A 25945-nucleotide genomic window follows, 5' to 3' on the forward strand; every position below is an offset into this window, starting at 1 on the left:
TATGGGCTTTTTCGAGTATTTTGTTAGTAAGTATAGTTATGCTTTTTTCCATGAAGCTGGCTATTCAACAAATAAATAATAATTCTATTTATCAATATTTATGGTCTTGGACGATTAATAATGATTTTTCAATAGAATGGCTACTTAATAGATCCACTTACTCTATTATGTCAATGTTAATAACTACTCTTGCAATTCTGGTTCTTTTTTCTAGTGATAATTATATGTCTCATGATCAAGGATATTTGAGATTTTTTTTGTATATGAGTTTTTTCAATACTTCTATGCTGGGATTAGTTACTAGTTCGAATTTTATACAAATTTATATTTTTTGGGAATCAGTTGGAATGTGCTCATATATATATATATACACATGCAAAAAATATGATACTTGCATTAGATACTCAAATGTTTTGCGCAAACAATTTTTTCTATGATATAATACGCCTAATAGTATGAACAAGAGTTGTATTAAAAAAAATAGGATGAACAACGGGGGTGGGGGGGTTATTTATTATCAGTTCACTTATTAAATAGGAACTGTAGTTTACTGTAGTTGGCTAGTTGATATATACTTTCACCGTTCTGTATAGAACTCCCAGCTTTCTGTTCTGGCTGTTTCAACCAGCACATGAAACAATACTTCTGCGTTTTTCAGTTTCCTTTTCTTTTCTTCTTTGGTAATTGGATTATTAAAATGGCTTTTTAATTTTGTTGTACTTTCCCCATTTTAGAAATTGCACCATTTGCTTTAGGCACAAGATATAAGAAATGGAGTTAAAGGTGGGGATACCAAAAATTTCCATGTTACTACAAAAAAGAAGAGAGAGAAAATGGTGCATTTCAATATAAAGAGAAATTAGCTGACACAAAATAATTTTGTTTGATGTCTGCTCTTTGACGTATATGTTTATAATTTGCTGAGATTTTGTTTCAGTTTCCTGTTTCCAGGGTGCAAGATAACTCGAATGAGCAATTTGATAATTCTCAGAAACCAGTAGAGGTTCAACCAATGAGTTTAGGTTCAGGAACTTATGAGTATAGAGTAGATAATGGATCTTCAGTTGCTGCTGCTGAGATGTTGGAACGTTCTTCTACTGGTGAATATGCAAGCAGTTCTACTGATGCTTCTGGTACTAATGGCTCCCTTCCTGAAAATTCCAACGACTTGTCTAATTTGCCACTGGATGATGATGCTGTGTCCAATAGTGGATCTCCTTGGTATGAACTGCGAAGGGATGCAACAGCTCTTGTTTCTCAGTCTCTTCAGAGGGGATGTAAAAATTTTTGGCAGCTTATGACAAGTCGTGTATCAGTATTGCTTTCATCAGCTGCATTTTGTTCAACAAGCATTCACCAATTTCTCAAAAATTATGAGGATTTAAATGTATATGTTTTAACTGGGGAATCATTCTGTGGTGCTGAAGCTTCTGAGTTCAGGAAAAAACTGAAGGCTGCATGTGAAAATTACTTTAGTAACTTTCATAAGCAGAATATATATGTAAGTTTGCTCTCACATTAATTTATTTCTCCTCAAGTATAATGCACTAAAAATAGAGAAAGTAGACTAGTAGAGTATGCGAGCAGTTTAAAAAACAAAGCGTTTCTCTAAGAAAATAGAGGGCAGAGGGTGTAAAATTCAAATGATTCTTATGTTTACTCCCTCCGTCCCAAAATTAAAATCCACATTACTATGTTTGGATGTCTCAAACGATGAAATAATCATCCTCTTTCCCTCTAAGTTATTGACAATGCTTTAAAGAGTTTAGACCACTTGCAGGACTTGGAACTTTACCCTAAGTTATTTTTTTTTGTCATGAACTTACAGAGTTGATGTATAATGAGAGAGACAAGAAAATGCAGTATTTTGAAATAGGACAAGGAATGGATAGAATATCTTTTGTAAATATTTTTTTGACAAGATCTTTCGTAATTAATAATTAGTGTAGCATACCTTTTACATGGTCAAATGATGAAATGTGGAAACTTTGAAAAGGGGGTTGCATCAAAAAGCAGGTTATGTGTTATGTTAAAGTTGTTAAAATGGGAGTACTTCAGTGCTTTTGTGAAACTTTTTGCAAGGGTATGTCTATGGTTCTTTGCTTCATTTATGTTTTCTCATATCAACTGTAAAGACATCTTGTCCATGGATTGTACTTTTCCATAACATATACTTCCTCCGTTTTTTTAATATTGCACCACTTACCTTTTAAGGAAGTTTCACATTTATTGCACCATATCCATTTTAGGAAAAGAAATTTATGTGTTCACACTATAAATACCTAATACACCCTTGCTTTTCAACCCTTACTTTTATTTTGTGCATACAATCACATGGGCAACTTGGTATTTCTTCCTTTCTCTCTCATCCTTTTTTCCACTACCAAAAAATTTGTGTCAAACCCTTATGGTGCAATAATAAAAGAACGGAGGAAGTATATTAAATCACATTGTTCACATGTTTACGTAATTGCTTTTGGGACAGAACTTTTTCTATTTTATGTCATTTTAATCATATATACTCTGACACTCTGTATGATTGTGCTCTCTATGCTGCAATGATTCATTTTTCCATATTATCAGGCATTAAAGATGGTTTTGGAAAAGGAAAGTTGGCAGAAATTGCCTCGTGATGCTATTCAAGTTGTCAGTTTTGCTGGTCTTGTTGGTGATGGAGCACCTTTAATTTCTTCCTTAGATTTTGGCTCAATGAATGCTGGGCTACATCAATCTAACAAATTAGCGCCTTCTGGTGAATTTGGGTCTCGAAAGAGTGGATTTTCTCATTGGATTAAAACTGGAAACCCTTTCTTAATGAAAGTTTCCTCTCCTACAAACTGTCATACATCATCTCCATTTGTTGACGGAACATCAGGTTCTGTAGAACCTGATAATTCAGCTACTGGATCTGATACTACTGAGAAGGTTACTCATGTTGAAATTAACATAAATCATTCCAATGGTCGGGCTTCTATTCTAGATGATGAAAACGAAGATCTTCTTGCTGACTTCATTGATGAAGATAGTCAACTCCCTAGCCGAATATCTAAACCTCACCTTCCGCGCAATCACTCTTCACAATGGAGAGATGATGAGGCTGCAGCACAAACAGGATCTTCACTTTGTCTCTTGAGGTAAAGATAAGTTTGTCTTGAGATTTTGAAACATGCAGACATAAAAGATGCAATTTGCTAAGCTTACCTTTTACAGGTTCATGGACAAATATGCTAGGCTTATGCAGAAGTTAGGAATTGTTAATGTTGAATTATTCAAGGCAAGTATATCCATATCTGTAGATTTGCTTCATTGCTAAACTATGTAATTCTAGCCTTCGAAAATCTTCAGTTTTCATTTTGTGTCTTGTTTTTCTGTATTCATTTTTCTTTATGTTTTAAAGTTTTAATTAATACTTTTTGTTTCACATGGTTACCTTTTGTAGGGATTATGCCAATTTTTTGAGATCTATTATTACTTTGTCTTTGACACATTTGGCCATCAAGACAGCTGTGCAAACGGAAGAGGTGATGCCGAGACTCTTAATCGTAAGTTTCTGCTTTCTATATTTTTTCCTAAATTATTTGATGTCCATCTTGAAGATTACCATTCCTCATCTTCTCCAGTGCCTTCAGTTTTATGACTTTTATCATGTGTCAAGTAACTCAGGTCATTCGTATTGGTATGGTTTGCAGATCGTCTGAAGACAGCTGTTAACAGAATAACTCAAGACTGTGAACAATGGTTAAAGCCTAATCTGCACTATTCTTCAATATCGATGCCTGTGTCTCTAAATTCATCATCCAAAAACATGGATCTTACACCTACAGTTCCTCCTGGCACAAATTTCGGCCAATCTCCGGGACTCAAGGTGTTTGCTTAGTAGGGCCACTAATCTTTTATCATTGTTTATGTATATTCCTGTGGCTGAAATAGAGAAGATTCACAAACAAGTTTCTAATTCCTCACATACCTCTTCCACATCCTTAGGGGTTGGGGGATCTTCTATGAAGGTTGGCTGAAATAATAAGATGTTTTCAATTACATTGTGAATTTGTATTAAGCATAGATGAAATGTAGCTCCTAGAATTCTTCCATCGTAGGTAAATCATCTCTAGCCTTAAGGTTAAATGTCCCTAGTATCAGTTGTACCGTGAACACTTTATCTTGTTCGCTGCTGTGATCTGTGAACTGAAGTTTTAAACTCATTGTGGTCTGTGGTGCTATTGTTTTTCTCTCTAGCCTTGTTAAGGATTAGAAGGTTGTTGTACTACTAGATATCTGTATTGTTAAGGGATTCACTCTGAGTATTGTCAGTTTTCTTAACTGCTCATATATCTTTCTTTTATACACCCTAGATTCATTATTCTGTTTTGTATTGCCGTCTTATATTATGAACCTAGCCAGTCTGAATGTATTCTGTCTGTAAATGACACATGTTTTGGATGAAGGTTATATTCCCCCCTTTTTTCGACACAATATAGCTTAATAAATGGCCTTCCTGATGAAAAATGCATTTTTTTTTTTTTTTTTATGTCAAAAGACAATCTGCAGTTTGCATTTCTCTGTTAAAAGAGTGGTCCTTTTGATGTGCAGGAAACTTGTGCAGCTGTTGATACAGTATCTCTTGTTGCGAGCATATTGCGTAGATCAAAGGCTCATCTTCAGTCCATGCTTTTGCAAAATAATCCAACTGTAGTTGAAGATTTTTTTGTGTTTCTGGTATGGACGTTTCTGTTCCACAAGCAGCTTGAACTGAGATTGATCTTAATATGCTTTATAAACATGTTGCTACATGATGGCATATTTTATTTTATATTTTTTTAACTTGTGTCACAGTGATCTGTAAAATCTGGACATCTTTTTATTGGCAATTTGATAACATGAACCTTATTGCGAAATCCTCACTTTCTAATTAGCTGCTAAAAATGATTATTAATTTGTCTCTAGTAGTTTTTAATACAATTGTTGGCATCTAATTTTCTAAGTCACTTCTGTAATTGATTATGATATGATATTTTTGATCCAGGTTGATTCTGTTCCGGACCTCACAGAGCACATCTATAGATCAACTGCAAGATCGCTTCTTCACATCAATGGGTAAGACATTCATAATTCTTAAAAAAATTTACTAGTAGATCTTTAAGTGTATTATATAGATAAGTTATTGTGTTTCAGTTGTATTTTGCTCAGTTGGCCTCGATAAATGTTTTGCCAGTTCTTGTCATCTGTAATGTCTTTGATTGCTTTATATTTTTGGATGTGTTGGGGGATGAATTGCTAGGGATAATTGCTTTGCTAAGTGACATGGAAATGGAATCATTGCATAAGTGACTGTTTATCCTTTACATGTCTCCTTAAAAGTACTGAGGAATAAGTATTAGTTCTGTAGTTACCAGTGAAGGTATGTGTTGTCTAAAAGTCTAAAACTACTGCATGCTTGGGCTCCACTTCGAGGCTTCAGTAGGGTTTGGATGCAAACAGCTTTATCCCTAGAAAAGCAGAGATTTGGTTTTTAAAATCTTCAAATTACATTGGACTCTTTTAAATGAACTATTGCTGTTACATCCAAGACTCGTGAATTTTGTAAAAGATTAGCATCTAAAACTTGTTTTAAAAAGCTAGCCTTAGGCGCGCCTAGGCGCAAGGCAAAATCAGGTAGGAGAGTTGGCGCCTAAGGTCTGTGAGGTGCAAAGACCTGCAAAAGGCACGCGCCTATGTGCTAGTTTTCTAGGTTACTTCTTCTGCGCCTTAGGGCCTTATGTTCGGCTTATATAGTAACGTGTCAATAGCTAATGTGTAAGATAATCTTTTTAAATATAGGAGAGAGAAACCCCATATCCCCCAATTCCATTTGAAGAAACCCATATTCTAGTTTCAAACTTTTTTTTTTTAATAGGAATTAGTATATTTATTTATTTATATTATTAAAGTGCCCCTTGCCTACAAAAGGCGTGCACCTTTGCCTTGCTCCTAGGCTTTACTGAATTATGCACACAACACACTGGTAGCCCTAGCACCCTTTATAATTAAGATCTAGAATCATGAGCGTCGTGCATTGATGGGATATCTGATATATATATATATAGACACACACACACACACTAGGTCAAACCTATGCCATGCTCTGTTTTTGAAGATTAAATATTTCCTCCATTTTTATTTACTTGCAACACACCGCTTTGGCATGCACTTAAAGGGAGATATTGGGCTAGGTAAACGGACAAATTAATTGACAATTTTACAACCGATAAGAAGAAAGTGATAAGTTGCTACGGTATAAATTTTATAGCTTAGTTCGTCTGTTTACTTGGTTTCATTTCCTCTCAATCTCTCATAGCGTGTCAAAAAGGCGTGTTGCAAGTATGTATATATAAAAAAAAAACCGGAGGAAGTAATTTTTTTTTTGGATAGCAAATTTAATGCAAATTTAGGAAGGATTTTAGGAATATAGATATCATCATCATCCTTGATATTGTATGCATGTGACATTCATGTGCTGTGATGTTTTATTTATTAATTTTCAATTTTATTATATTTTAAAACAAATTTAAATTGTCTAATGACTAAGTGAGCCTATGTCTTGTGGAAGCTATAAGGTTGAAGAATAAATTGCTGGAGCCAGATATGCTCTGCATATAAGTTAACATCTACTTGTTTGTATTGATTGTGATTGAAAATGCAGAGAGTTGGGTGGATGGGTGTGGAGGGAAAATAAAGAGAAACTTGGCATGAGTAGCTGAAAAGTTATATGAGGACATTATTGAAAAATGTGAGGTGTTAACGAGGTAGTAAAAGCTTAGACTAATGAAGAATAATGTTGGCTTGCTATATCGCTGCCCTTTTATTTTAAGTATTGTTAAATCACTTGATTATTGTTGTGAATGTTGGTTGTTAGGATACTGGGTTAACATGGAGAGAGATTTACTGTGGTTACATTTAACTTTATGTCTGAATTTTATTTCTAAGATGCTTATAATGGCATTTAAGAGTTGGGTCCAGCGGGATCATTTTTGGAACAATGTTCGAAGTTTAATGCTATGAATTAACTTAGCTTAGACAACATTAAAGGCAGTAATTAAGTGTTTTGATTAATCAAATATAATTGTGAAGTTAAGGATTTCCAAGCTATTGAGAGGCTCGATACTCTCCCAATTAAGCACTATAAAAACTAATCAAAACTCTCATAATATATTACACATCTTACCTCTGCCTATACTGTTCTACCTATAGCTTCCATCCTAACTAACTACATTACTTTCAAGCCACTAATAACTATAGTATATAGTACTATTACCTTAAATGCCCTTCTCCCTTATATTGATGCTTAGCATTTTCTGTCGAACATTAACTTTATGTCATCTTCATTTCTATTATTTCTGAACCAACATGTTGGAAGACATGGTGAGTTAATTACAGGAAAATTAGATAAGTATATAGTGGCATTTGAAAGCAATTGGATCAGCTACTTGGCAATTTTTAAAGTTATATTGCAAGAAAGCATCATAATGAGATAATGTCTGGACTTCTCCTCGCTATATACCTTACTTTAGCTTTTTTGTGATTTGATTAAATTTTTAAAATAAGTTATGTAAGCACATATAATACAAGTTTATTAATATTAATAATGTTTTTCAAGGTAGTTTTCATCAAATGGCTCAAAAGTTGACTGTAAACATAGTTTTTAGGGTTTTAAAGGTCCTTATGTGTTCACATGTCATCTACTGTACACAACTGACATGACCCCCCGCCACCTTTTTTTTCAAAGAATAAAACATATAATCAGAGCATATAATATTTTTTTTTTTTAATCAGGCGTTGTTGTGGGGGGGGGGGGGGGGAGAACAGGGGAACAATATGATTCTGTCCCAATTCTCCGAATACATGCAAACCAAGGTGGAGTTTTCCATTCAGGAGCCTCAGGGCCATCACTAATTGCATGAATCTTCTTTGTTATGGCTAGTATATCAACGTATTTACGCTATTTTAGTGTTGTGTACACATATTCTTTCATCATTAGCTTTATTCACGGCAAATGTTTTCTAGGTATGTTGAGCGTATCGCCAATGCTAAATGGGAAGTTAAAGAGCTTGGAATGGAGCACAATGGGTAAGTTTATTTATTTTGAATAGAGTTTGTCTCGGTTGATACTTGATTTAGCATTAATGATTACATCTTTAAAAAAATAATTGTTTCACACCCTAAGGCAAACCCCATCTCTAGGCTTCAGCTCCTTCAAAATAAGCTAATCTTTACTCGGTTAGCTCAAAATAAATCAACCTTTTGATTAACTAAAAATAAGTGGACTTTTATAGGGTATTATCATTTAATGAGTCATGACCGGCCGACAACCTGTTAAACAAGTTAATATGACACGTGTTGCAATTTTATTGGTCTAACATATAAAATTTGAATTTTTTTTAACTTAATTTTTTACTTCTTTTCAAACAAAAAAATTACTTCTCTCTCCTACTTCCACCGCACCCTTATCTCTCTTCCCCTCAACCACCCTTTTCGATCTCCTCCCTAAAGCCTCCATTAACGCAGGAGGCATCGCTTTACCAATTACTTCGGTACATTACAACCCAACTTATTGTTGGTCAGCTCACCGGTGATGACTCGATGGAAGTGGTGGTGAGCAGCGATGCCCGTCCCTGAGCCCTGGGAGAAGAACTCTTTCATACTTCACTACTAATATTAAAAAGCTTCTGCAATGCAGTGTTAACCGAATAATTTCAATCAATTATCATAATTTAGGCTCGAAACATCACTTACACATTTGATTCAATTATCAGATTAAGCAAAGATCCCTAATTTGAGTGAACTGATAATTTAATTAACGATAAACCTTAGATTGTGAGATTGATATTAGATGATTATAAAAAAAATTACTGAAATTACCTCACTTAGAACTTGGAAGCTTCTTCAATGGAGAATAGAAATTATCAGAAAGTGGCTCCTCAATGGAAAACAAGAAGTGCGCTTCAATGAAGAACATTGATTACAGGTGAGGTAAGGTGACGGCCGGGGTGATGCGGTGGTCTCCATGTATCTCCATGTTTTAATGGTAGACAACTGCTGCGTTCATGGGTGACAAATGGTAGTTGGGTGGCTAAGTGGCTTTGGCTTGGTGGTGGACTGGTGGCTGGCAGTGGCAGTCTGGCAGGTGGTGTTCAAGCCTCATTGGAGTGGAGCATTTTTTTTTCCCAAAAAGAATAAAAGATTCTTTTTTAAAAAAGAAAGTGACTTGATGGACAGGTTGAAGGTCATTTAACTTAATTAAAGATAATACCGTATAAAAGTCGACTTATTCTTAGTTAATCAAAAAGTTGACTTATTTTGAGCTAACCGAGTAAAGGTTGGCTTATTTTTGACAAATTTTCCAAAATAAAAAGCTGAAAAAGTGGAGAACACCTGAAATGTAAGTTTTGGAGGTTGCAATTCGGAAGTTAAAGAATTTTAAGCTTCACTTTTTAACCGATTCAAACCTCAGTTGACTTAATGTTCATAACCTAAAGTCTTTCTCTGAAGCTCCATCTTTTCCCGTTTTCCAAAATCATGGGCTGCAGCATTCAACGTACTGATAGTAGTATTTATAACGAGGCTGTATTACTGTGTACTAAAACCTAAAACCTGTGGAAATGCATATAGTAGATGAACTTGATGCTCATGCATTTCAAAATCACTGCAAGCAGTCTGATGGTTTTTCTTACATGAACAGTTATGTTGATTTGCTTTTGGGAGAGTTCAAACACTACAGGACAAGGCTTGCTCATGCGGGAATTCACAAGGAGGTAATTACTTGCAACTAGTTTAATTACTCCATTGAATTTAATTTTTAATTGATAAGGCTGATGAGCATTCTCGTGGGATTAAGGCATTCTGTCATTACTGGGTTTGAATTTAGCATTCACCATTTTGTAATTTGTATTAGATAGTCATACTAGTGTCATGTTTTGTATTATGGCATTATGCTCATTCAGGAATCTCGATTCTTTCACCAACATAATATGTAGCTTCATAGTACAAATATCACTTTTTTATGTCAAAATGTGGTTTGGGGATTTAGAGAATAAGAGGAATTAAGTGATCTTTGAGCTCACCTGGGAGGAAGAAATAAAAACCAGTAGGAATGAAAATGTAATTTTCTAAGGTGTGATTCTACTAGCATAGGAATCAACTTTCAGCTAGGAATATTTATAACTTTAGAAATTAAAGAAAATTTTAAGATGTGGTTTAACTGCCGTAGTGGCCTGTAATTTGTTATTGTGAGTGGTTCCTTCAGGGCTATAAATAAAGGGGGGGTGTTAAATACTGCCAACAATTTTTATTAAAACCCCCAAAATTTAAGGTAAATGGACACCAATACCCTTACTATATTCCCACCTCCATCTTCTTCTTTCTTTCATCACCCATTAGGGCTACAACCATCACTTCCATCAACCACAACAGTGGCCGTACATCGGAGGTGGAGAGAAGCGACAGCCGTACGTCGGAGGTGGAAGGACAGTGGTGGCGAGGATTGGAGGTGATGAACTCGCATCACGCGTGGTTAGAAATACCAGTCCGTCACCTCCATTTTATTTTTTTTTTTAATTATCTCCGGTGACCAGCACAACCGGCGCGCAAATCCGATTACCCAGGATGGGAAACCGGTTTTGCACGGCGTTTACCATGGTTAACCGACGCTGGAAACCGGCTACCATCCCGGTTAACCAGTTTTGCGCGCCGGTTGTGCTGGTTGCGGGATTTAAAATGAAACCACCACCTTCTTGTCGACGAGTGAAGGTGGTGGGTCGTTTTTCCGATGGTTGTTGTTGCTGGATCTTTTGGGATTTCGCAACACAAAAAAAATCTGGTACCTCTTGATGGATGTGGGCAGTGATGGTGGGTGGTGGTGGTCGTGGTGGCGTGGGTGGTAGTTGTGGTGGCGTGAGTGGTGGTGGCAGTGTTGGTTGCTTTTGTGGTGATTGACGGTTTAGTTTGAGGCTTGATGCACTTAGGAGAGAGAAAGCAAAGCAGGGATGAGTATGGGTAATTTTGTCCCTTTATCACTTTTGTTGGCTGTTTGATAAAAAAACGTTGGCGGTATTTAGCAATTCAGTAAATAAATTTTTCTGGTACGATTACATTTGAACAAATCCCCCCCCCCCCTCTTTTAGCAGGTTCAAGAGCTTCTTTTGGAATATGGTGTTGAAATTGTAGCAGAGACACTTGTTGAGGGACTATCACGTGTAAAAAGGTGTACTGATGAAGGCCGAGCTCTAATGTCATTGGATCTACAGGTTTTCTTCACAATTGCTGTACAATTCAGACGCTGTTTGTTTACAATTTTTATCCTCCATGTGTTTATTAATCCTATCCGACTTGTGTTTTTTCAGGTGTTAATTAATGGACTTCAACACTTTGTGTCAAAAGATGTAAAACCAAAAATGCACATAGTTGAGACATTCATTAAGGTAAGAATATGCTGGCATGTTGTTACAAATTTGTAGGTGAAAATTAGTTTACGGGTAGCCTTTATTTGTTAGGAAAATTTAACAAGAATAATCCAACATTTGCTCCATTCTCTCAAAATAAGCCTACCGTTTGATTATTCCTGAATAATCTAACCTTTGCTACCCATTTTCTCCTAATGAACCCATGTGACAGGTAACAATAACGCCAAGTAATTTTTTTTTTTTTTTTTCCTCTTACTCTATCTTCCTTCCTCATTATTACTTAGAGACATTCCAGGGAAGCCCCTTTAAACACCACCGCCCACCACCACAAGCATCCACCACCCTTTCTTCCTCACCCCATCACCTTTACCTCCTCTTCTCTATCTATTCGATTTTTCTTTACTCCGATTATTCTTAAAACAACCACCACCAGTCCATCATTAACCCTCCTCCCTAAACAATTTTCTGATTAACTGCACATCCCGACTGGCAGCGACCCAAGATTATTGAAAAAATGACATAAAAGCTTATCACATTGATTGAGCGCACTTCCTGATTCGATTTTAGTCAGTTGGGGCTTTAAATTTGTGGGTGGTTTGAGGTTCATGGTAAATGAGGGTGGTGAGTGGTAAGTAGGGGTGGTGATCTTTGTGTTAGAGTGGTGGTGGTGAAGTGGTGAGTGATTCATGGTGGTGGTAGCGAGGTTCGCGTTGAGTGGTGAAGTTCTTGTGAGTGGTTGTTGGTGGGTAAGTGAGAGGGGAGCTAAGGTGAGGTGATGTAGTAAATAGTAATGGAGTAACTGAGGAAGGTAGTGATAATGGATTAATGGGGAAATGCCATGGAAAGGAGAGGAGAGAGAAAGAAGCAGGAAGGGGAAGACTGGAAGAGAGAGAAAGAAGTTTTAAAAAAAAATATTAGTTTTAATAATCAAAATTATAAAAATAAAATTAAAATAATATACTGTTTTAATAAAAAATTTAAAATTTATCCAATAAAGAAGTGACATGTGGATTTGAAGTTTGGAACCTCTTGTAATGAATGGTCAAGTGACCTGCTACTCTGCTAGGGTTGTGAAGGGAAAATGGGTAGCAAAGGTTGGATTATTAAGGAATAAGGATTAATTTGGAAGAACCACGCAAAGGTTGGATTATTCTTGTTAAAATGTCCTATTTGTTATTAGTTTTATTTATTTATTTATTATTTTTTATAGGCCTACTACCTTCCAGAAACTGAGTATGTTTACTGGGCTCGTGCACACCCGGTATGTAAAACTATAATTCTTTTTCCCTACTGTATTCTTCTGCTTGTGTCTGTTGTTCATCGTGAATAATGGGTAAATATAAGTGAATGTATTGTCATATTCATTTATCTTACATCAAGTTGTATTCTTCTGATTATTGTCTCCAGGAATATACTAAAAGTCAAGTTGTAGGGTTAGTTAACCTTGTAGCAACTATGAAAAGTTGGAAGAGAAAAACGAGACTGGAAGTTATTGAGAAGATAGAGTCATCTGCATGATTGAGTTGGACACAATGTTAGGGTTTTCTGTATTTAATCATCTCTTCTTTCTTTCTTTCTTTTTTTTTTTTTTTTTTTTTTTTTTTTTTAAAATGTAAATTGGAGAGTATTTTATCTTCAATTTTTCTGTAGATAGAAGCTGTACATCATGTAATTTCCATTTTGTAATATATGGTGGTGGTTTGGAATCACCCCTTATGAAAGCACAAACAAGAACTACTATGTAATTTTGGATCACATTGAATATCTCTAAGCATATAATAGAAAAAATTTCGACATTTCTGGTCCATATTCAGTGATGTCTGTGTACACTGGTGACCTGGTGTTCCCTTCATTTTGATATAGTTACTCGATATTGTAACATCATGTGATGGCATAATTAGATAGTTTTAGATTCAGATATGAATAAGAAAGCGAGACCTTGTAAATTGATTAAAATTCCTGTCAAATAAACTACAATTTCATAGCGAAAGTTTACCAATTCGAACGATAATGCACTAATGTGAAATTCCCCAAAAACGAAAGCAAACACCTTACACAGTTTCCACTAATTGTGAATTTGAGATAGTCAGTGTGCTAGCCACCATGCAGGCGGGTTGGGCAGGCACAGACACTTGGTGGCTCATCCTGAACACTAGGCACGACCATTGAATCATTACACGAGCCAATGGCCCTGTTCACATATTTTCCTGGAGTGTGAACATATGTAAGTATCAGGCACGTCAAGGTTGATTATTTCAGACACGGGGACGCAATGGATTCGCATGCCTGAACGCCATAATGGAACATATATTTTTGTTTTTGGAAGGTTGTTATAATTGAGCTTTAATGTGCAAATATATATACACACATTTTAGGTTGTTGAAATGCGATCTGGTGCTGATTTGTGAGCTCATTTAGCACATATATCTTTCATTCCATACCCATGTCAGGGTGTCGATTATCGGACATAGCTACTTAAGACAAAACTAACAATCAAAGTAAAATAGCCTAAAATTATTATATGTAGTTCAGTTGAAACAAATTGCCTGTTTCCTTCTTTTTTTCCCTTTCCTACATTACCAGTAAGAACACTTGGTTTTTTTTTTTTTTTTTTTTGAACAATTGAAAAGTTGCAATCAATCAGCTTTTTCACGAAAATAAAACCTCTCTTTCTCTATAAAATTCTCTTTAACTCATCTGTTGATTGTTGACTGATCAACCATCTGTACATTAAATTCCTAACATTTACCCTTTTTCACTCGCACACATTTAATGTGTGCGCAGTTATTCATTGACCACACCCTGTAAATTTATCATCTTCTTTCTATCTGATGCGTCTTTTATGTAGCAGGAGACTGCGTAATGTTACCCACCATTTTTAATGCAATACATGGCTGCTCCAAAGGTACCTGATTAATAAATATCATAAAGTAAAACGGATTAATGAATTTGCAACAGAATTTAAAAAACTCGTACTCAACTGTTATTTTACCGTACACCCATACTTTAAAATTATAATTTCACTAATAACAGTTAGTTGTACAGCTAACAGCGACCCTCACAGTCACAACTACTTTTGTCGAACAGCCGAAACTGAGATGATAATACACAGGTTTTGTTCAGCTGTCAGCTGACTTTCTGTTTGGAGAAAACCTCTGCTAGTCAGCCAACAGTCTTTTTCCTGACTTCCATATCAGTTACTTCATGTAATAAATGATTGGGTCAGCCTGTTGGTATGTGAATAGAAATGAAACTACCCTACTCGTTTTTGTAAGGTGATTCGGACACGGGTATTTATTAATGTAAATCAAGATTCGCAAAAGTTAAGATGTTTTCGGAAATAGAATTTACAAAAATTTAAAAGCTAAATTAGTATCCCACTATTCAATCAGTTTTGGTAATCTTGGCTGGAAATCACTTATTCCTTTTGATTTTAGTGATTTTTGGAAGCCCTTCCTATTTTTGGATTGGGGTAAGTGCATAACTGATCACAATTGATCCAACCAATTGTAGACATGATCATGTTATTGATAATGAGGTCTATCTATTTTACTAGTGGGATGCTAATATTGTCTTTGATTTTTTAAAAAGAAAACTTTGGTAATAATTTGTTGGAAACAAGAAAAATAGAACAGTAAAATTAGTTATATTAAAAAAAAAAAAAACAAAAAAAAAAAAAAATCAATACAAGACTATTAAATCAACAAAAACATATGAAAATGACAAGGGTAAACCACTAGGAAAAAAAGGGGCTAAAATGGATAAATTGTCATCAATATCTTTGTTAAGTAAATTATTATTTTACTCATCCAACATGTTTAACTGTTAGATAATTAGCTGCACTTGCTCATTACCAATGATGTTATTCATGGTGGTTTCACAAATGATACAAACAGCTGGGTAGGGTCCCATGAGTCCATGACCATGAGATAAAGAATGATGATGGCATGAAAATATTCATTAGCCATAATGATGATGTATGATGATAAGAATGATTCAAGAAATTATTCAAAAATGAAGTTGTAAAAGAGAAAAAAATAATTAAGAAACTTACAAAGTGTCCAGCTCCAAGAATCCAATAGAAATGCAGATTCTTGTATGACCTGTAAAACCCCTTTGTTCCTGCTTCACTGTCACAGTATAGGGGTGTCCTACTCTCACTTAGAAAACTCTTTAGACCTTCCCACCTGATAATTAATCACATTTTCATTAACATCATTATAAAATTTTAACAATTTAATTTCCTTAATTTACTAAATTAGGTGATTTATATCGGAGTAATTTTTTTTTAAAAAAAGATGCCTCGGAGAGAATTTATTTGCCAAAAACTAGTGAGTATTTGATGGACTTACTTGAGCTTCTCCACCCATGCTTGTGTTCCTTTGGTTGCACAAATGACATCAAGCTAATCATACAAAATGAGAAAAACAATATTAATTATTATTCGCTTAGATAGATGATTATAGTAAGCAAATAGTACCCGTTTTATCTTTTTAGGTACCACCTGTTTTGTTATACAATATACATATAACTTAATTAAATGATCAAGAGAAACAATAAATGAACGAGAGCATGTTTACAATCAACCCTAAAATACCAACTAGCGGCATTTATCTTATAAATTGGATACAAGCTCATGAAACCCTTTATGTAACTAATAAAGCTCATAATCACATTTTACATAATTCAAGTCACTTCATATTTACGGTGTATTTTCAAGATCTTGGGTAATTTTTAGATTTTTTACTACCCCTTAAGCATTTATTAGTTGCGCATAGAATTATAAAAGCATATTGCTATCTAATGGAGATATTGTAGCAAGAATTACATGTAATTTATAAATTATTAGGTGACACAATTAGTTGTATCTAGTTTATACAAATGCTTTTTGTCATTCCCTTTTTACTTTGTGAACCCAATGCCTCCTTAATGTACTGTCTTAAATAAACAGAATCAAGCGTATTATTATTATTATTATTATTACTACTATTATTATTATTATTATTATTATTATTATTATTATTATTATTTTGAAAGACAATCAAGCGTATTATTTAAAAGTTGCTTAATTTTTGAAACCTAATAAACTAAGACAATCTTATTGAAATTAATGCAATAGATACTTATCAAATGGAACCGTATGGTATATACGGCGTAAACGTAACGGCATGGTTAGATAAGGTGGACACTACTTAAAAAGAATGGAATCAAGAATTCATTTGACGTGGATGACATAATAAAGTGTGGTTATATTGAGCCAAAGTTGTTGCTGAATTAATGGTCAACAAACCTAATCAACAAATTGAGGAAACCAATATGATAAAACAACAAACTTAGGGACAATTTGAAAACAGTTGTTTCAACAATCATTATATAAAGTTGCAGTCGACATTCATAAAAGTTGCAGCTACAAATCTCCCACCCCATTTATACAGGGTATTGCCCTCACAGCTCATTTGAAAAAAAAAAAACCTTGAATTCCCAACCTCAAAGTTAATTAAACCTCATAGTAGATAGATGTCAATTAGTTTAGTTTATTAAATGTTAAACTTTTTCTTATATCAATGCCTTAGCGAGGTAGACATAAGGACAAATAGATTCCCACATATGAAGAGCAAGGATTAAACTCCAACATCCGGGTTAGAAGTTTCTTTCCCATTATTATAACCTAATATTTATAGATAATATGTTAAATACTACGTGTGTCCTATGCTTCGCTAGAAAGTAGGTGTGGCAGACATTGGAGACAAACTAAGGAAAAATCACTTACATTGGTTTGGGCATGTAAGACGAAGCCCCGGGGATGCACTAGTACGAAGAGTGGAAGAGTGAGACCATGAAGGGGTTAAATGAGGGAGAAGACAGAAGAGACTGAATTGACTTCGTTAAAAGGAGTTATGAAGGATATGAAATACATGGATTTGTATGAGTATAAAGCATTGGTGCGTAAGGGATGGAGGAGGAGTATTTTTGTCGATGACTATATGGAATAATCACTTTTGGTTCATGTAGTCGACTCCACTTATGAGATTAAGGCTTTGATTGATTGACGAGTTGATTGTAAATAGTACGTCCTATACTTCATATTACTAGGTTTCTTTATTTTTTATTTATTACTTTATTTTTTTTTTATTATACTTCATATAGGACTAAAACTTTTAAAATACGTAGTAATTAGATTCATAGTATACACTTACTATCACCTCCAAACATAAATTGGGGTAGAAAGACTTACTTGTCCATTGTATATAGTAACATCAACTCCTTTAGAAAGCAACTCGTCAACCTGTATGTATCACAATTATTCACAAATACATTACATGAGTTTGCTACAAAATATCTTGATTTTTTATAGAAGAGAGAAAATTTCTTACAATTGAATTTATCAGTCATTCAAGATTCTTTTTTTTCTATATATAGTTTTCGACAATAATTATTTATTTTGTATTTTTTTTAACAAGTAATTATTTTTTGAGAACACATTACTTAAGAGGTTTTAATAATGACATTGAACTTCAAAGAAAAAGGTTTTCCTCAAAAAAAAAAAAAAAAAAAAAAAAAAAAAAAAAAAAAAACTTCAAAGAAAAAGGTAGCTTCTTTGTATAAATGAGACTTTCTAGGATTATTAATGTCTTTACATTAATGTTTATATTGTCCAATAATAATCAAAAAAAATAATACGCCAAAAGCTAGAGTACACAAATTGGTTCATTGTTCACTTATGTTAGAGGAACATAAACACAAGCCGACATTAGCTAATGACAACAAATTTATCTTCCCATCATAGACTTCTTTTTTGTTCTTTGTATTGCTAGTTTCCTACAATGTTATCTATTATATTTCATCTAGTTTCATAACATATCACATTTTTATAATATGATGGGTTTTAACAATTATGTAGCTTTGAGAGCCACGTGTAATCAATATACTTCCTCCGTTAATAGTTAATTGCAATAAAGGGGTATTATTTGTGAGATATAAAATATTCCTTTGTTGCAATTAACCATTAACGGAGGAAGTATATAGAATCCTCTCTTTAATATTTCAATTATAAGTATGAAGTACCAAATTAACTAAACTGTGTCATTTAAAAATAAATACTATATTATTTTAATAATGTATCGAAAATATATCAGTTAAAAGGTGAGGAACTATAGGCCGATTTTTCTAATGATCGTTGCATCTCTACTAATTATTGGTACATCCTATTTTATGAGGCTATATTCCGTATCTGCCAAACTGCCAGACTGCCATTATGGTTTCTTATAGAATAGTACACATTTAAGAACTAATAGAAGATGTGAATAACAACAATTGCACAAATTATTTACCTCAGCAATCCTAGGCTTCATGAAATCACTTTCAAGTGCATCAAAAACCAGTCCACCTTGGCCTCCCCACCTAACAAAATCATTTTATATCACACATTAGTTATATTCATCATCAGACAAATTATTGGGAAATTCCCTGTTTCTCGTGGTGAGAAACAATTTGTTTCTCATAATGGCATTTTCGTGAATAAATCAACAACTTTTTCATTATTGTGGGCTCCACAATTAAATAAAGTTGAATAAAGTTGTTGAAGTTGAATAAAGTTGTTGGTTTATTTACGAAAATGCTATGTGTTTGTTTCTCACCATGAGAAACTGAGGCATCCTCCAAATTATTACATAATACTTCTTTTGTTCTAGATATCATAATGGGCACAAAAATTTAAAAAGTGTGAAAGAAACGCAAAATTCATGTGAAATTGTGAATCACACACAAAAACCTTAAAAACCCACAAAAATCTTTAAAATGCGAGTATAATATGGGTAGTTGTACAAATTCTTAAATGGACCTGGTTCACACTAATTTATTGTGGACCACTAACATTAGAGAAAGTATGGTTGTTTTATTAATAAAAAAAAAAGGGTCACTATAATTAAAAAAAAGGTCACTATATTGAAATAAATATCATTTTGGTAATATATAGGCCTAAATGGTTATTTTTGTAATGAAATATTTTATATACTGATCAATATGAATAATAAAGGCCACTATGTTAAAATTAGGGTAATAGCGTCGTATTTCAAGTTCACAATATTATTAAACGTTGTAGTAGTTTTAATAAAGGTTACTAGGTTAAAAATAAGGTTACTATGTTAAAAATAATGGTCACTATGTTCAATATAAAGTCAGTTGCGTGTGTATAGACCTCGGATCCACAATAATATTATTGTGGACCAGGTCCACGCAAGTCTTTTTGGGGTAGTTGTTGCAATTTTTACGGAACAAACATTTTTTATTCTTAGTAAGGAAAAAAAGCAAGGAAAAGTTTCTCTTACGTGACATTATCTGGAATAATTTTAAGCTTCTTTCTAACAGGACCATCCATTAAGGAACCAAGACCACCCTCATTTCCAGCAGGATAACTCCTTAAAGAAGAAAGGTAAGTTGAGTATCTGCCAAACACTAGCTTTTTTGATAATCCCACATTTTTTGTCATCGTTGTTGTTGTTGTTGTTGAAAGTGGGTCCAAACCAGAATCCAGTAAAAAGTTGTAAAAGTCCTGTAAAAATTTGTACAAAATTACATAGGAAGACAACACACACCTTTCTCATAATTTACAAGTTACCTAAGTAGTTATTGCCTCTACCATTCTTAAGGGTTCGAGTTAGCCTGGCTCGGTAGAACCTTCTCCTTACTCAAAATAAAGATCATATTATATGTAACTTTGGAATTTTTTGTATCTCACAAATAATACCTCAAAGTTGCATATAATATAATCTGGAGGTAGTAGATTATTATTTATGTTCGTTGATATAAAAGGTGAAAATTACTTAGGCGATATGCATTAAGGGTAGTTAGGGAAATTAGAGTAACTATTATTATGTCAATAGACTCAAATCATAAATTAGGGTGTATTTTTAAATTACTAAATCACGATAGAAATCATATTGATTAACTACCACTTACCACACTATTACTTCGAGAGCTGATATCACTCTCTAGTGCAGACCATGTTTCTGTGGCATTCTCAAACTGTCCCTTGCTTAATTGCTGCTTAATCTGCTCTGCTAAACTGATAGTACAAAATATCAATTAGAATGAAATGATATTTTGTCAAATTATGTTTAGACTCTTCGATGATTGAAATTGTGTCATTAGTATCATGCACGAGTTAAGATACACATAAAAATTAGGTACGTCTTCTCTCAGCTTAACTTTTATTAGTAAAATAACTTGATATCTATGCTAATACAAAATAATAATACTTTTGTAAAGATAGACCCCTTTACCTGTTAGCATTTTGAAATCCTTCATCATCAAGCCTTGAAACATCTTTAAGAAGAGGCCCCCACGATGACTACAAATAGGCACACAAGAATACTTAGAAATGAAAGGACAAAATAAAGGACAAAGGAAATATCTACAAGTATATTTAATAGAATGTCAAATTTGAATTTTCTCTTTTATTCTCCACATAAAACCCAAAGGAAGTATCTTTGTCTAATAGAATGTTAAATTTGAATCTTCTCTAAAATTTTCCACATATCCCCTCTCGCACACGATCAAACATTCATATACTCTGTCTCTTTTATGAAAAAAAAAATCATATTTTAAATTGAGTTAATTTAATAACCAATTATGATATATGCATGCATACATAAGGACTTATATATATATATATATATATATATATATATATTAGGGGTGTTCAAAAAAACCCGACCCGATTGTCCCGACCCGATTTCCCGATGACCCAGTAAATACCCGATGGGAAATTTGGGAGAAAAATCTGGTTTTCCGGGACGGATACCCGACCTGGAAAAATTGCATGTTATCCGGGTCGGGACATGGGCCGCATTTTTTAAATCCCGGGTACCCGAATTTCCCGAAAATAAATTGATATTAAAAAAAAAAAAAAAAAAAACCCTCTTCAAACTTAAGCCCAGCCCATTACTCCATTAGGGTTCTCAACTTCCCATTTCTCAACACCCCCTCTGCCGCTCTCTCTCTTCTTTTCTCTCTCTTCCTCTTCCTCTCTCTTCCTCTTTCTTCCTCTTCCTCGGAGTGAAGCTATTCCGAACTGCACTCGGATCTTCCTCTCTACTTAGTGGCTCGTGCCTCTCTTTCTTCCTCTCTCTGCTTCACGGATCTTAGTATACTCAATTCTTGGTTATTAGAAGGTGGGTTAATTTGGTAGTTTGGTTATCTATACTGAAGTTATTAATCAATTCTCACTTGTTTAACAATTGATTTTGTTGCGAGAGTTTTCCCTCTCCTCCTCTGCTTCGAAGGGTTTGTGTTGCTGATAATGGATTGATGGCGGCGGTCTCGACCGAGTTCCGGTGAGGAGAGTGGCTGTCGTTGACTCGTCGTCTTCGATTTTCCTTTGGTAGAAATGGGTGTTCGAGGAATTCTGATTTTTCTTTCCTAAGTTGTTCTCTTATTCTTGTAATTGAATTTTATTAAAAGATAATTGATTTACAAAGTATTTGTTTGATTGAGGTTATTTGATTCATTCTTAGATTTTTAATTGGTGATGTTTATGATTATATTATGCTTGTATGCCTGCTTTTTTTGGTATTTGAGTGTTTGAACTTTTTGAGAATGAGGGAATGCCGATTAGAGAATGAGAGAATGAGAAAATCCGGGTACCCAATGGCCCGACCCGAATAATTCGGGTACCCGAGATATTCGGGTCGGGACATGAGACGAATTACCAACTACCCGAAACTCCGGGTACCCGGGTTTTCGGGTACCCGAAAACCCGGGTACCCGGATTTGAACACCCCTAATATATATCAGAGCTTTTTCAGTGCGGCAGGCCACATGGTGTGGCGGGGTTTCTTGTATTCTGGGTTACTTATTTCTGGAGTTACTTGTATTTTGGGATTCGTTACTTGTATGGGTTACTTGTATTTATGGGATTACTTGAATGGGTTGAGTAACACCTACAAGTAACCCCGCACCAAAACCTCATACTAAACAATAACATCCCTACAAGTAACCACTGACCAAAACCAAAATAAACCATAATACAAGTAACACCTACAAGTAACCCCTGACCAAAATAAACCATTAACACCCATACAAGTAACCCCTGAATACAAATAACACCTACAAGTAACCCCTGACAAAACCAGTAACACCCATACAAGTAACCCCAAAATACAGGTAACACCTATAATAACACCATACAAGTAACCCCTGCCGCACCATGTGGCCAGCCGCATACAAAAATTTGTGTATATATATATATATATATATATATAGAGAGAGAGAGAGAGAATGACATTCACATTATACATTCTTTTCACAAGGGACATAATAAATCTATAGGAAATGGATTATGAAATTCGCATTATACATTCTTTTCACAAGGGACATAATAAATCTATAGGAAATGGATTAAATTAAGGTAACTTACCGCAAAATCTTCAGGAGAAATCCAACTATCTCCAAGGGCAATACCTAACATATAATAGAAAAATAAAATCAATATTCAACCTCTAATACAATAACATATATATATATATAGAACAAAAAACAAGCATTAAAAGGTTATGCACAATTTTAATTAAGCTTCTTTGAGCCTCTAATGGTTGTTGTTAAAACAGTAAAAAAATAATCATTTAAAGATTAAGGTCTACCCTTTGCACGATGGATTTTCTTCTTTATTCACTTTTTTTTTTTTTTTTTTTGAAATCATTATCCACATTAAATTGATTAGCTTAATTATAACCTAAAACTATGTAACCACTAAAACTATTAGATGAACAGAATAAAAACCAAATAAACAGTTTTTATTTTGTGTACAACTTTAATTTATAAACTTTCTTTTTACAAGTCAAAAACTATGATTTGATTCATTGATTCCTCTTCTTCACTTTATTAACGGTCTGATCAACTTCACCTACCATAATTTTTCTTTTTTCTTTCTTTCTTTTTTTTTTTTTTTTTTTGGTTGGAATCAAAGATTTCGTTCCCTGATAAATAGTTAGACGAGTAAAAAATTAAAAAAAAAAAGTACTTATCTTTACAATATGTTGCTGATCAGTTCACCTACTGTTAAGCTGGAATTGGTGATTAATATCATAGCATGAATCATAGAAGTGTAATTGGTTAAAATTTGTTTTACTTGTCTAATAATCTAATACTTAACATGTACGGACTATGGAATACATATGAAAGGTAAACTAGCTACAAATGTTATGTTATGCATGTGATGATAAATCACGATGTAGTATATAATGTGCATAATCTTAAATGATCTTTTTTATATATGGGTTTAATTTCAATCATTAGGGAATAGATTAATTACTGTTTTTATCAAAATGTTACAAGGAAAAAATTAATGTGCATTACAATTATTGTGTACAGTTTTTAACAGCTATACATTACAAAAGGTTATTTAAATTGTAAAATCTATAAACAAAAAAACAAAAAATAATACTATTTAAAAAAAAAAAAAAAAAAAAAAAAAAAAAAAAAAAAGAGGTACCTCCAAGCTTGAGGTTCAATTGGCCAGAAAGAATGGCTTTATGTGCAGCTAATCCAAGAGTAACCGCAAATTTACCACCATAAGATTCAGCAACAATATACAATGGACTTTTTTGTAACTTGACATTCTTGTTAAATATCTCTTTTAACAATCTTGTTAGATCTTCTCCTGCTTCTTCATCACTTTTCACCACTAATTTCTTGTCTTCTACATAACTAAATCCTGTTCCTACTGGATTATCCTGTTATTTACTCGTAACGTTATGTGTATGAATGATAAATTGTATGTTAAGGTCGATAAGGTTTAATTTACTTACGACAAAGAGAAGGTCTGCTTTCTTCAACCATGTCGAATTTCGAGTTTTTAAATTTGTGTCTAATGGTCCGACCTCTTCGAAATTGCCAATTCCTATTCCTGAAGCTCCCTGCATTATTTCAAATTCTACCAATGAGTGTCACTAGTATTTTTTGTAATATGTTAGATTATCGAGATCTAATAGGTTTAGATGTACGCAACCTTATTGTAATCCGGAAATGGGAATTACTTACCGGCCCGCCTTGAAGCCATAGAATTATTGGCCATGGCTTGTTTGGATTATCAACTCTAAATGGACTTTTGTACAACCACCAAAACATATGTGCTTCTACAACAAATAACAAATTTAATTAATAACCAAACCAAATAATATAATATTAATGCAGCAAAAGTTGAAGAAAAATAGAAATACTTGCTTGGTCTAACTTCAACATAACCCCATTCTTCTAAACCATTACCACCATTTCTTTTTGATTTTCTAGCAAAATTTCCATGAAAAAGAAGAAACAGAGTTGCAAAAAACAGAGCATTTTGGTATAAAACAGAGCTTTTTGCCATATTGTTTAAATTACTCTCTAAAAAAGGGTTTGCAGTTGAATAAAAAGTGCTGGATTATTGGGTATATATAGAATTGAGAACCCTAAAAGCTTTGATTGTCAGTGTGTACAGTCTAGCATAAAGATATAATTTGATAAAGTGAAGAGGATTTGATTAGGAGTGCACTTAATAATGGAGATTTGTGGTGTTAATAATTATAGTGGTAATAGTAATTAAAAGATTGGGGTAGTGTGGTACGATTGTTTTTCCATAAATGGGTTTTGTGGGGTTTGAGTGTTGGGAAGTTTGGGTGATATTAGCGTGTGAGAAATCAGGGCCGTCTTAAACATTTAGGGGGCCTGTGCTATTTACACAACTTAGTAGTGTAAATTTCGTTAGCTAATTTTTTTTTACACAATAGCCAAACACCGTAAACCGTTAGCTATTTTTTTTAAGTCACAACTCAAGGATCTTATAAAGTGATCTTATACCAAGTATGCCATGCTCAATTACATAACTTTATTAGCGTTGGTTTCTTATTATACTAATGAAGTTTGTCAGACATTTGGGGCCCCAAAAATTGTGAGGCCCTGTGCTGTTGGGCTGTTTGCACAGCCTAATAGCCGGCCCTGTGAGAAATTGAGAATGCAGTCTGTCAAATATTTATATTTAAGTTTTTTTTTTTTTGGTGTTTAGAGAGCCACAAAGGGCGAGGGTGAGAATCGATCCCAGGATCTCCTGAAATCGGGAGGGAAGCTCTAACCACTTGAGCTATACCTCACTCTCAATATTTATATTTAAGTAAGTGTGGGAAAGGTCGAGGTCGGGTAGGCCGCTAGACCGGGGTTAAAAGGGTATTTAAGTAATTTTTTTTTAAAACGGGTATTTTAGTAATTTTATTCATACTAAATTTAATTTTGTACAATACATTTTTTTTATTTAATTTTTAATTTCAATTTATCGCTCATAAATAAATTTGAGTATTATAGATGACACTCACGAATTTCTATTTTAGGGTAAGTTACACATAACTTTCAATAATCATTTTCATATAATAGGTTAAATTAAAGGAAAAATGGAAAAGAAAAATCCAACCTTTGCACTTTTTCCTTACAAAAATTCAACCTTCATTTTATTCCTCAAAAATCCAACCTTTATACCCCATCTG

The 25945-nt window shown here is 33.8% G+C and overlaps 2 protein-coding genes across 5 annotated transcripts in view; one reads left to right on the forward strand and one right to left on the reverse strand.

Moving 5' to 3' along the window:
* Window positions 1-13231, forward strand: part of LOC145558578 (uncharacterized) — a 28261-nt gene extending 15030 nt beyond the window's left edge. The window contains exons 13-26 of one of the 3 annotated variants that reach the window (XM_081619860.1): window positions 938-1501; window positions 2584-3134; window positions 3211-3274; window positions 3440-3542; window positions 3690-3865; window positions 4591-4716; window positions 5024-5094; window positions 8041-8103; window positions 9716-9788; window positions 11160-11279; window positions 11376-11453; window positions 12646-12696; window positions 12843-12995; window positions 13068-13231. In XM_081619860.1, coding sequence (XP_081475986.1) covers window positions 938-1501; window positions 2584-3134; window positions 3211-3274; window positions 3440-3542; window positions 3690-3865; window positions 4591-4716; window positions 5024-5094; window positions 8041-8103; window positions 9716-9788; window positions 11160-11279; window positions 11376-11453; window positions 12646-12696; window positions 12843-12953 — 2151 coding nt within the window. In that variant the 3' untranslated portion in view covers window positions 12954-12995; window positions 13068-13231. Of the gene's footprint in view, window positions 1-937; window positions 1502-2583; window positions 3135-3210; window positions 3275-3439; window positions 3543-3689; window positions 3877-4590; window positions 4719-5023; window positions 5095-8040; window positions 8104-9715; window positions 9789-11159; window positions 11280-11375; window positions 11454-12645; window positions 12697-12842 lie in introns of those variants that run through there. The other 2 variants (XM_081619859.1, XM_081619861.1) reach the window with 2 other exon arrangements.
* Window positions 13232-14089: 858 nt separating this feature from the next.
* On the reverse strand, window positions 14090-25091 carry LOC145558579 (serine carboxypeptidase-like 51). Of its 2 annotated transcripts, none has more exons than XM_081619864.1 (13): window positions 24699-25091; window positions 24474-24568; window positions 24242-24349; window positions 23926-24166; window positions 22852-22895; window positions 20717-20784; window positions 20394-20499; window positions 19763-19986; window positions 18767-18836; window positions 17671-17721; window positions 15788-15840; window positions 15490-15622; window positions 14090-14344 (listed from the first exon to the last, which is right to left on the reverse strand). In XM_081619864.1, the coding sequence occupies exons 1-13, from the start codon at window positions 24796-24798 to the stop codon at window positions 14276-14278; spliced, it is 1362 nt and encodes a 453-aa protein (XP_081475990.1). In that variant the 5' UTR covers window positions 24799-25091; the 3' UTR covers window positions 14090-14275. The 2 variants fall into 2 exon arrangements, with proteins under 2 accessions (XP_081475990.1, XP_081475989.1); XM_081619863.1 differs by having other exon boundaries at window positions 24657-25091.
* Between the last annotated feature and the right edge of the window lie 854 nt (window positions 25092-25945).

This window comes from Chenopodium album, chromosome 9 (genome assembly GCF_948465745.1).
Source record: "Chenopodium album chromosome 9, dcCheAlbu1.1, whole genome shotgun sequence".
Classification (NCBI taxonomy): domain Eukaryota; kingdom Viridiplantae; phylum Streptophyta; class Magnoliopsida; order Caryophyllales; family Amaranthaceae; genus Chenopodium; species Chenopodium album.

Coding starts and splice junctions, on each gene's coding strand:
- LOC145558579 (XM_081619863.1), bottom strand. CDS start 24,798: ATGGCAAAAAGCTCTGTTTTATACCAAAATGCTCTGTTTTTTGCAACT. Junction 24,167..24,241: donor AAGCAGACCTTCTCTTTGTC/GTAAGTAAATTA, acceptor AGTAAATAACAG/GATAATCCAGTAGGAACAGG. Junction 19,987..20,393: donor GCTCTCGAAGTAATAGTGTG/GTAAGTGGTAGT, acceptor AAATTTTTACAG/GACTTTTACAACTTTTTACT.